This window comes from Denticeps clupeoides, chromosome 5 (genome assembly GCF_900700375.1).
Source record: "Denticeps clupeoides chromosome 5, fDenClu1.1, whole genome shotgun sequence".
In the NCBI taxonomy this organism is placed as follows: domain Eukaryota; kingdom Metazoa; phylum Chordata; class Actinopteri; order Clupeiformes; family Denticipitidae; genus Denticeps; species Denticeps clupeoides.
The window spans coordinates 26019495-26031771 of record NC_041711.1 but is presented as its reverse complement, the minus strand read 5'-3'; the positions used below and the strand labels follow the sequence as shown (position 1 = coordinate 26031771).

At 40.9% G+C, this 12277-nt stretch overlaps 2 protein-coding genes across 2 annotated transcripts; both read left to right on the top strand.

The window, feature by feature from the left end:
- Positions 1-1294: 1294 nt before the first annotated feature.
- Positions 1295-7659, top strand: ddx61 (DEAD (Asp-Glu-Ala-Asp) box helicase 61). The gene is made up of 14 exons (XM_028981623.1): positions 1295-1497; positions 2240-3221; positions 3306-3369; positions 3515-3619; positions 3720-3849; positions 4035-4181; positions 4280-4374; positions 4450-4572; positions 4864-4992; positions 5203-5319; positions 5424-5487; positions 5587-5688; positions 5803-6025; positions 6693-7659. Exons 2-13 carry the CDS (start codon positions 3034-3036, stop codon positions 6015-6017), a joined length of 1479 nt encoding a protein of 492 aa, XP_028837456.1. The 5' UTR covers positions 1295-1497; positions 2240-3033; the 3' UTR covers positions 6018-6025; positions 6693-7659.
- A 724-nt stretch (positions 7660-8383) lies between these two features.
- tomm40 (translocase of outer mitochondrial membrane 40 homolog (yeast)) lies at positions 8384-12138 on the top strand. Its single transcript, XM_028981627.1, has 10 exons — positions 8384-8511; positions 8976-9193; positions 9298-9365; positions 9456-9548; positions 10381-10482; positions 10569-10674; positions 10746-10868; positions 10954-11030; positions 11225-11327; positions 11523-12138. The coding sequence occupies exons 2-10, from the start codon at positions 8977-8979 to the stop codon at positions 11660-11662; spliced, it is 1029 nt and encodes a 342-aa protein (XP_028837460.1). The 5' UTR covers positions 8384-8511; position 8976; the 3' UTR covers positions 11663-12138.
- Positions 12139-12277: the final 139 nt, after the last annotated feature.

Sequence of the window (12277 nt, the reverse complement as noted above, 5' to 3'; positions counted from 1 at the left end):
CATCTGTGTATTTCCTTTTCTGACATGGTTCTAACTGTGTGAATGTGCCCAGGTCCTGTGTGCTGGGCCGGAGTTTCATGCAGTCCATGTTGTCCTTGTTGGGTCATTGAATGTTTGTCCATGTGATGTGTCATTTGTATGCGTCCTCTCCCTGCCTGCACCAACCCTTTGTTCATTACATTTTTGTACAGATTCATGTTGATGAGTGGTTGTGGTATTTACATGATCAGAAGCTTTTCTGCTGAACCTGTGGGTATGTTTATATACTGAGGGTTTGTGATATTGATCCACTGTTTAAATGGATAATTATTCCCTTCTCCAGGTCTTTCTGCATGGCTGCATATGAACAGTTTGACAGTTTTTAAATTAATTGCAGCATATCATTATACAGAATGTGAATGATTGTAATGGCTTTATCAGAAAGTGAACAATAAACAGCAGGATATAATAAACCGAAATTAATTAATTATAATAAAATTAAGTTATTAAAGGGTGGATTAGTTACAGTCCCAAATTAATGGATACAGAATAAATATATCAGACTATTTTAATGACATTTATGAGAATATAATTAATCAATAATTATTTAACAACTACTATTGTATAAGTATAAGTAACAAATTACAAACCAGAGTAAAATTACATGCTGAGTTCAGAACGAAGCCTACTTAAAGGAATCCGGGCAACAAATCACCGCAGTTAAAATGTGACTGACCCAAGTTAACAGGGGCGTGTCCCGAACATAACCAGTGCGCAGCAGGGGGGGTCTGATGTAGTGCTGTGTTTCATGGAAGAAGAGTACACATGGATGTGAGTGGAATGGACATTACCCTAAAACTGGACCAATATTTGATCGCCGTTTCACAACAACGGGTGACATCTTGCGGCCGCTACTCGTCACGGGCGCCTGCTCTCACCTACCAGGCATCACCGAGCAGGACCACCAGGAACCACGGCTGAGGGTGAGACTGGCCATCGACCTACAGCCGCGCCACTTTTCACCCCCACACAATGCTAGTGTTTACAATACGCAATACCTGACGTACTGACCATAACTTATTAATGGAGAGACTGTTCGTACCGTTCGATCTGAAGAGAGTTGAACCCTTATTTCTAAATGTCTTTATTTGTTGTCTCGCCTAGCATCGAGTACAAAGACGTCGCGTTGTATTCGCACTCGTAGTTGCAAATCTATTTGTGAATAACGAACCCTCTGGTTCGTAGTAATATTGCAATGAGCGTTCGCTTGTTTGCACACATGAGCATTTCGTCGCCTTCGCGCCCGCCGTATTGTGGGGACAGATTTAAACTCTCGTCGGTGATTGGCCAGTCCGTGTACCTGCACAGTATGCTGGGAAGTCCGGAGTTGCGACGTGAAAGTGCGTCCATGTTGAACAGAGACAAAAGAGAACAAGTTTGTTGAATTAAGGCCAGCCGAGTTGTGTGAAGTTGGAAAGGGTTTGGGTGATCACACGGGGTAGATCTTCACTCCTAAAGGTACTCGTGTTTATCTTTACATTTACATTTATGAACAACATTCCGTGTTAAATGTAATGTTTTACGGCAATGGCGTGTGATGTGTCGTTAACTCATTTAGCTGAGCGGCTACCTGCTAGTAGACTGTCACGCTAGCAAGCCGAGCTGCAGTGGTTGGGACAGGTTTTTTCATTTTTTTTTATTACATAATTGCAGGTTAATTATATTGGACACTGGACTCTGAAACAGGACTTGAGGCAAAAAAAGGATATGGTTAACACGAGCGTTCATTTCCTTTTTCATTTTAACGCTCGCGGTTCGGCCGTGTGAGCACCTAGCTAGCCGCTGTCGCTAGCACCGCAGACACGATTGGAGCGGCTAAATGGCGAGAGAATTTGAGTCTTTAGCGACTGGTTTCCCTTGTTTGGATCATTAATTTGGTCCATTCAATGAGTCCTGGTTTTATGTGGATTTAATGTTGTGCAGTGGGATTCCTTGAGATCACTGCTAGCTAGCTTAGTTAGCCGTCTGCTGCGTTCACGTAGCGTTCTAATAATAAACTTCTAATAAACTTAACTTTTATTAAGTTTCAGTTCTGTTGTTACGCTTCTTTTTATGCGCGATTGGGTTTTGGCATCACGCTTAAAATGTTTCATTCGGTTTCTTAACTTACTTTGCAACTGTAATGCCAAGAAAATTCAGTAAAGTAATTTAGTAACTTTGTACTAATCAACCATTCTTCTCTCTATTCTCCCCCCGGTAGACTATCTTGGAATTGGAATGAGAAGAGCTTCTAGCCATTGAAATCAGTCCAATACATTGTAAGGAGGCAGCTGTGAAGAAAAGGGTTCTTTGGAAGAGGGACTTTACATTCCACTTTTCCACACAGACTTTCTGATTTTATTAATGTTTTTTTTGTTTTGTTTTTTCTGGGCTTTGATTAAGCGGGACACAGTAAAGTAAAATATTACACGTTAATCAATAGAGGTCAGTTCAAGTGTAGATTCAAGATACCAGTACCTTAAACAAAAACTAAATAAGCACTTGGATCCAAAACAAAGGTACTACTTAATTGACAAAAGATATCTGAACATTGAGTTCGATAGCATAAATATTATATATTCAAAAGTTTAAGGCTATTTGAAGCAGAGTGAAGGATTCTTTAGTTAAATTTGCTTTTGCAAGTTGGCTTTAACAGGACTGGAATCCAGAAATACTTGTTCACGCGTATATATTTATATGTGGTGAACTGGTATAATCTATTTATTCATACTATTTTCTCTTCTTTTGGGAGAGGTATCCTTTATATCTAAACAAAATTAATACGCTAGACTCTTCTTTTTAAGAGTTTTCTGCGTAAACGTGTAAATTACAGACTTTCCGTAAATGTGGATTTTTAAATTATAGAACTGTTTACACTGTAAAGCATTATCAGGAAAGGGGAGGAAGTAAAAAAAAACAAACAAACAAAAAAAAACAAATAAATAAACGAATTGGAAAAAAAACAACATAGTAGAATAGAACTTTTTGAGGAGCATTAACAGGACTTTTTAAGCCATGGCCACAACAAGAACAGAAAACCACCCCTCAGCCTTTGGGCTGAACAAACAGAATGGGCAGTTCAGAGAACAGTCCAAACCGGTGGGACTTCAATCGATGCCTCTAGCTGCCTCTTCACTACCAGCAAAACCCCCCAGCAGTTCTCAAAAGGGAAGTGGCATCCCCCAGACCAGTGGAGGCATAAGGTGAGGTCTAATTAGATGATTGGTTGAAATTAGTTAGATCTGTCCATCTGTTAAGAGTGTAAGTGCATGATTCCTTTTAAATAGATTTGGAGATGAATGGAAGAAATGCCTCCAGCTCCCACCAAAAGACACACGTGTGAGAACTTCAGTAAGTACCTTGTGATATTGTCCTAATGCCACATCTAACACTACATCCTGGTCATAAACCTATTCTCCCATAGAAAGATACAATCTAATTCTGTTCATTACACCACATGATTGATTTTGGACTGTACATGTCCTGTCTCTTCTAGGATGTGACTGCAACAAAGGGCAATGAGTTTGAGGACTACTGCCTGAAGCGAGAGCTTTTAATGGGCATCTTTGAGATGGGCTGGGAGAAGCCCTCTCCAATTCAGGTACTGCAGTTTTGTTTCATTATATTGCTGCCTTGGGACAAATTTGTTTAGTCCTCCTTGTGGCATGCTAATGTATTTCTTCTTATTTCATGTCCTTCAGGAAGAGAGCATCCCTATTGCCTTGTCAGGCAGGGACATCTTGGCACGTGCTAAGAATGGCACAGGAAAGAGTGGAGCCTACCTCATCCCTCTTCTGGAGAGGATAGACCTGAAAAAAGACCACATCCAGGGTAAGCGATTTTTGCCGTACTTATCATACCTCATTTATTATACATGATGACAACTTAAAATCAGCATTTTGCCTTCAATTCGAATTCTTGGTTTCTGATTTAACATGTATGTTTGAACTACATTCTGACAAGGTCATCCAGGAAAGAAATAATCTACTTTGTTTTTCCCCTGTCCCCCCACCTAGCTATTGTGATGGTACCTACGCGTGAGCTAGCGTTGCAAGTGAGTCAGATCAGCATCCAGATCAGCAAGCATATGGGTGGTGTCAAGGTCATGGCCACCACAGGCGGCACTGTTCTGAGGGATGACATCATGCGATTGGATGAGACAGGTAAGCATTTTTGGGTGGCCATTTTTATCTGTAAGTTCTACAGAACTGTTTTAAAGTATTTGCTGCTTTCAAAACTTATTTCTTACACAATCTGCCAGTTCATGTTATAATAGCGACACCAGGCAGGATCCTGGACCTTATTAAAAAGGGAATTGCCAAAGTGGACAGAGTTCAGATGATGGTGATGGATGAGGTGAGATTTGGTTTGTGAAGGTTTCATTTGTTGATCATCGCTGTTCTTCTAATACAATTTTCTCCCCCCCTTCAGGCGGATAAACTGCTTTCTCCAGACTTTGTTACTCTTATCGAGGACACAATCAGTTTTCTGGCAAAAAAACGTCAAATCCTGCTGTACTCAGCCACTTTCCCCATCAGTGTTCAGAAGTTTATGGTGAGAGAAGAAAGTAAAATGTTGTGAAGTGTTCAGAAAGTGTACATTATTATAGAATTCCTCATTTCTATTATAAACATTGCTTTAAACTGAAATCAATTGTTACTGCAGGCAGAATGGGTCAATCTTTTGAAGCAGTCAATCCTCGAGAAACTGTTTTATATGTGCGCTTTTTGAAAGTATTGATTTGAGTTGCAGATGCATGATGCACATGAAAAGTGTTCCTTTAGTCCAGTTCATTCTTGACACCTTTTCTGTTTCTCTTAACTGTTTTCATTCTAATGCCTGCAGACCAAGCACCTTCAGAAGCCCTATGAGATAAACCTGATGGATGAGCTGACTCTGAAGGGGATCACTCAATATTATGCCTACGTCACTGAGAGACAGAAAGTGCATTGTCTCAATACACTTTTCTCCAGGGTAAGCATGTGCTCTTGCATTCATAAAGCATAACGTTTCTCTTCAAGTGCTCACTGAATTTCAATAAACAGGTTCAGATTGGTCTGGAAGTGCCATTATATAGCTATGTGGTGGAGTGTCTAGATGTATATTAAATTTTTATTTATTTGCTGCAGGCAAATATACATGCCCTTTTATCTGAAATTTCTCTTTGTTCTTTTTTATCTGCAGCTGCAGATCAACCAGTCAATCATCTTCTGCAACTCTACACAGAGAGTGGAACTCTTGGCAAAGAAGATAACCCAACTGGGTTACTCTTGTTTCTACATACATGCAAAGATGATGCAGGTACTTAATGTTTATCAGTAGTTGTATCAGATTGTTCAGTTGTTTAACAATTTAAGAATATTACATTTCTCATTTCTCATCTTTTTTTGTTCTCTTATCCCCAGGAGTACAGAAATCGTGTGTTCCATGACTTCAGAAATGGTCTTTGTAGGAACCTGGTCTGCACTGGTAAACTGATATTTGTACTTTTAGTAGAACTTTAGTAGAACTTTTTAGTAGCTATATTTACAATGCTTGGTTTTCTTTTTTTATCTTGGTCATATACAGATCTTTTTACAAGAGGAATTGACATCCAGGCTGTCAATGTTGTCATCAACTTTGACTTTCCAAAGAATGCAGAAACATATCTGCACCGCATTGGCAGATCAGGTTAGCAGAAAATACAGTGGCACAAATATTTAGAAATCTTTGAGTGATAAGTGGCATAAATGGTTAAACAAAAATAGACCATATTGATCATACATTTGGAACTTTTTGCTGTAGGGAGGTATGGTCATCTGGGTCTGGCAATCAATTTGATTACATCTGAGGACCGCTTCAACCTCAAGGGAATAGAGGACCAGCTCATGACCGATATCAAACCGATTCCAGGGACCATAGACAAGAGCCTCTACGTTGCTGAGTTTCACTCAGTTAACCCTGATGCTGACGAGGCAGTGCGGGACTCTGGCCATAAAGGAGTGCGTAAAGTAAAGTAAGATACAAGGTGAGGCTCCAAACAAATTTTTGGTTTTGCTATAATGTACATTAATTATTTTACTTTCTCCACATATTGGTCTGAGTATTTGGCTAAACATGTTCTGTTTGGGGTCCTCAAAACAAAGGCTTTGATTATAAAATTGTGTGACCACAAGCCTATTAAGAAATTATGTAACTCATTGCTTATGCTGTAAATGTTTTGCTTCGTCTCAGCTAGCACCTCTAGGTAGAACTGCCTGGTAGTGAACATGATAACGAAAGACTTTCAATGCAAGGCTTATGGAATTTCCCAAACACTTATCGTATTTACATTTCTGGAATTTACCCCATGGAGCAAGTGGGTTAAGTGTCTTGCTTTGGACACAACTGTATTATGTGGGATTTGATTTTGATCCCACTAGGCTACTACCACCCTACATTTATACAGATCTACGCATTTTATCTAGCTGCCTTTTTGTAATATGCTTAATTTGTGTGTGATTTCCTGTCTAAAATCTGTTACATTTCTAGGTAACAGTTCTCTCCAAGATTAATTTCAGTCTGGACATTTGCTGCGCGTTACACAATTACAGTTCTATTATTGAAGTCTAGTGTCTCCCATTTTATACAATGTGTACGGTTTTGTTCTCTGTGTAAATCTCTAATTTTTCCTCATTTATTTCTTACATTTGCAGATAACATAATGCTTGGAAGATGGCTGGCATTTTTTTCACAGGTCTACTGCATATTGACATCTGTTTTAATTACATTTTTATTTTGAGTCTCACCTTTTTAAAGAAAGAAACTTTGGCACAATTTCTGAACCAACTGCCAACCATCAAACACTAAGGGCTTTTATACCACCAGCAGGTTTGTTATTTACATAATAAATCACATTTATACAGATCTACGCATTTTCTCTAACTGCCTGTTTGTAATACTCTCTATTTAGTGTAAGTGTGACTTCTGTCTAAAATTAGTTACATTTCCACGAAACATTTCTCTTCAAAATGACTGTCTAGACATTTGTTGCACAGTGGCCAATTTTGCTTGGAGTGTGTGCATATAGTATTTTGAATGATGTGTTCTGACACATTCCATCATAGCTTCTGAGGCTGGGTGGTAATTTTAGCGTTATGTGGTGAGTGCTGAATAATTAGATCTTTAAGCATGTCAATTCATTGACCACTGAACTGCTGAAAGGAACATTTTACAGTTTACTGGGCTTTCTGTAGCAGTGGCTTTGAAATGACAGAATCTACTTTCCTAAAGTGCCTTAATTAGTACACTGTCTCAAGGTTTAAAATGTCAACATCAACGTGGTAAAGATTTTGCTAAAAGATTTGATTTCATTGACACATCTGTTAATTTTGCCAATTTAAAATACTTTGTCATTAGTTTATATGAACATTGCAATAGTCTTCACATTTTTGTTCTGTTTTATGTGGGCTGGGTTCATCATTTAATATGATTACAATTATTTGCTTACCAAACAAAAGCATGAAGTATTCAGACATCCTTGCCTCTTGAAAAGTTGAAAACATCTGTTCGTTCACATTTTGCTGGGAAAAAAAAAAAGTGTGGCTGGTAGCATTAATGAATATTTTGTGCCAAAGTCATTTTAGTTTTGATACGATTTGAAGCTGTCTTTTTTTTTTTTTTTTTTTTTTTTTAAATACTCAACTAAGGCTTCCCCCCCACCTTTTCATTTGTGGGTATGTATCTGTGCCAGGCATTTGTTTCTTTTTCATGAGAATAAAGTCCAGCTTATTTCTCTACTTTTGCTTCTGTCTGTCTTTTTGTTCTCATATATTAGAATTCTATGAACATTGTTTTAAATTGGCTTACTTTTGTTTATAACTAATTACAATGACTAGTAAGGCATTTAATCCCCATTACACTAATCAGTGAAGAGTTGTGAATTGTGTCTTATGGCCCTGCAGCAAGCCAATCTCTTTCCAAGTAGAAGTTATACATGTGTTTTTATACATTCTGGAGTTTTATATATGACCCATGGATCATCCAACACCTCTTGTTTTTACTGTTCCTGTATGCATTGATCAATTTGTACATCAAGTTTTAATTTATTTATTTAGGATTGCCGCCTTAACAATTCTATTATAAAGATCCCTAAATCTTGCATGCATGAGTCTTTGTGGATCACATTCGATATTCGTGCCTTAACAAGGTTCTAAACGCAGTCGATTCTGAATGTGCAACAGATTGTTTTCCACCAAGTGAAAGCGTTTTCAATTGTTTTACCTGAACGTCTAACGCGTCCCCGATGGCAATTGGCTGTATCGTACCCTGACGCACAGATCCTCTCCCACTGATTGGCTACGGGCGAGCGTCCTTGACCGGGAGCCCGCCCCCTTCCTTCCTCTCTCCGGCAACCCGGTGTTACGTACCCGCTTTAAACTGCGCCAATGGGGCGGCGGAGCCTGTAGGTCGCGCCTCCCCGCCCACTGGCCTGCCGGCGCCCGCCGTCTCCTTATCCGGACTGCGTCGCACAACGTGAGTAGCGCACACGGCGGGCCGCGTGTGCGCCGTGTGCTTGTGTGAAGTGTTGGTCAGCACTGTGCGTCCAGCAAGTAAAACTTCGCGGCGTCTGGTTTCGGGCGAGGCGAGACGCGGCCCGGCACCCCCGTCAGGGACCTTGCCACGCTGCTTGGCCCAAGCGCACACACTCCAGCTAGCTCACCCGCAACCTTCACAACGCTCGCTAGCTAGCTAGCTAGCCGGCTAGGCGAACCTCGAGGTTCCGTTCCGGTGTTGCGTTTCAACGCCGTTCTGCCCACCGAAGCCTCGTCATATTTCTAGCTCGAACCTAGACTGTTTATTAGCAGCGTTCGCATTCAGGAATATATACAGTTGGCCGTGGTTGTTGCTGCTTAATAATTTCTGCTTCAGTGTAACGGGCAATTTAAAGTATTGTCTTCTCCCCCCCCTCTCCTCTTGTTGTGTGACTCTGGTTGCAGAATGGGCAGTGTATTGGCTGCCAGCTCCCCAAATCCACCCCCTTCGACTGGGAGTGGAGGACCTGGCTTGGTCTCCGTTCCACCAGGGTTCACTATGCCCCCTGTTTCTTCCATATCACCCTCCCCCGGGTCTCCTACGCCAGGGCAAACAGGCGGCGACCAGGAGAACGCTCTCCCGAACCCAGGCACCTTTGAAGAGTGCCACCGCAAATGCAAAGGTTAGAGGGATATGCTTTGAAAAGTAATTCTTACAGACGATAACCTTTCCCGCTGCTGTAATGATGTGTGTTCATTCAAAGCTCATTTCATACGCACATTCCAGAGATCTTCCCCATTCAGATGGAAGGGGTGAGACTGGTTGTCAATAAAGGCCTGAGCAATCACTTCCAGGTTTCTATAAAATTTAGCATTTTAATAAAATAATTTTAATACAAGAACTCATTCCAAGATCGCGGTTGTGATCACAGTTGTCTCTCTCAGGTCAGCCACACGGTTACCCTCAGCACCCTTGGAGATTCTGGCTACCGTTTTGGAGCCACATATGTAGGGAGTCAACAGACTGGACCTACGGAGGTACGTACGTTATCTGCATTTTCATCCCACCTTGAATTAACCTGTAGGGATGCACCGATAGAATACAGACTGGATTGGGAATCAGTGTGCCTATCTATCTAACTCTTCAGCTAAGTTCTTTTATGTTTTCTGTATTTTAAGCTTGCTACAGCAGCATGTTCCCTGGCTGCTTGCGATATCCGCAGTGCCAATGTTTCGATGGCTGCCAGTAGCACTACAGAATGTAACATGACCAATTTAGTAACGCAACCACAGAAGTACAAGGAGTTCAGAGATACTGTTGTTTCCTTATATAAGAGTAATCTCAGTAAGACAGTTTATTCATGAAATACTATTATCAGCTCGGTGCTCAGGATCAGGGTATCCAAACACCAGGTATCATAACTGAGATAACCAGGTCAGTGCATCCTTACACAACTGTATGCATTTGTGTGCATTGGAAGATCATGCCACTCTTTTATGGTAACTTATGCCTTAGTGCTGACTGGCCCAAAGAATATAGTAACATTAGCAGGCTTTTATTTGTAGATGTTTTATATTATATTATATAATTATTTGGGGCTGCATATGGCCTTACATCTCCAAGGTTGTGAGTTGGAATCGTGGGTCAGTTTTGCCTCCCGCTGTCCAAAGACATGCCAGGTCAGTTGGCATGACTAAGTTGACAGTAGGCTTGAGTGAAAGTTGTTTGTGAATGAACCCCGCCCTGGACAACATGACCTCGGGTTATGGAGAGTGAGTGAGTTACTTTACGAATGTAGAGATATGCTGAACTGTGAGGAACCTGATCTGTGGAAATGAAACACAAACTAAAACGTTTGTGTTTTGTTAGTCTTTTCCTGTAATGGTAGGAGACATGGACAACACCGGTAGCCTTAATGCTCAAGTCATCCACCAGCTGTCCTCAAGAGTGCGGACTAAGATAGCCATGCAGGTGCGTTTCACTTTCTTGAAGCTAGTAGTGTTTGGTAGTCTGGGGAAGCCTCTCCTATGTATTTTGTCGTTTTGCTCTGGTTACAGACACAGCAACATAAGTTCATGAACTGGCAGTGTGATGCAGAATACCGTGGTGATGACTTCACGGCTGCTGTAACTCTTGGAAACCCAGATGTCCTTGTGGGATCAGGTAAAATGCACATTTTTCAGGGGTCAGGGGTACAGTTACATTTTTGTAACAAATTATTGTTGTATCATCAGGTATCATTGTGACGCACTACCTTCAGTCTATCACTCCAGCTCTGGCATTGGGAGGTGAGATGGTATACCACCGGAGACCTGGGGAAGAGGGTACAGTAACGTCCTTTGTAGGCAGATACACTGGTGAGCCTAAAATATCCTCACAAGTGCTCCTTTTTAACGGATCGTGTATGAAGGTACACATTACTTATCTGCCCTACTCTTACAGGAAATAATTATGTTGCTACCTTAACCATTGGAGGAGCTGGAGCACATGCTACATACTACCATAAAGCCAATGATCAGGTGACTTGCACAGATATATTACTTAATAGTGTAACTGGATAAAGAATATATATATTTGATGTCACAGTTGCCAAAGATATTGTTGCTGTAGTGTGTGCTTTATTTGATCTGTAGTCTTAAGCCAGTAGCTGCTGTAGTTTTTATAAAGTGGTTTGGATTATATGAAAGAGGTAAATGCTCGCTCCCTCTGTCAGATGCAAGTAGGTGTGGAATTTGAGGCGAGCACACGGATGCAGGACACAAGCGTGACGTTTGGCTACCAGCTGGACATTCCTAAAGCTAACTTGCTTTTCAAAGGTACGTCCTTTCTTTATAAACAAGTAGTTTGTTCAGTCTTTCTCAGACTGGTTCAAGCAGTCACCTCTGCCAGCCTGCTGGGCTTCCAATATCTCTCTAGGTAGAGCTCTAATTGCCTGATTTTTTTTTTTACTGTCTGCTTTCTTCAGTACTATGGAGAGTGAATTGATTTTGAACCTTAACCTCCCCTCACAGGTTCATTAGACAGCAATTGGATTGTGGGGGCAACGCTAGAAAAGAAGCTTGTCCCGCTTCCACTCTCCTTGGCTCTGGGTGCTTTCCTGAACCATCGCAAGAACAAGTTCCAATGTGGGTTTGGAATCACTATAGGCTAGATGAGCCACAGAGACTCAGAACAAGTCCCCCAGAGCCATGCTTGGACTAGCACAGAGACTCACAGAGACATGGACTAATATGACAACGGTCACAAAGCAGTGTTTAATTCCACCCCCTCCTCATCAGGGATCAGCAGGCCCAAATGAGCATCATCACTGGAGAGGACGAGCCAGAGCTCATTGGCAGGACTGATCAAGTGAAATTTAGGTCAAACTAAAAAGAATTTAGCTTTGGCCAATATACATTTCACCGCATTAAGGTCAAATGTGAGTCAGATGTAAGTGTAGAGACCTGGTGGAAATCTGTACCCTCGTGTGTAATTATAGATGGTTGCCACCCTTATGAACTTAGTCAGTGATAGGCCTCTTGTCCATTTTAAATCCAATGCTGTTCAAAAGCATTTATTCATATGTGCTTATCATTGTTTCTGAGAACTAGTACTTTTTCATAATTAAAACAAGACGTGATAACTTGATTTATTTTCATGGTTTATGTGTTGTTTCTCTGCTAGGGTACATAGGGGACATTTACCTGACAAAACTGTATTTAGCATGAATGGAAATACCATGCTCTTTTTCCACTTAGCATGAATGGAAATACCATGCTCTTTTTCC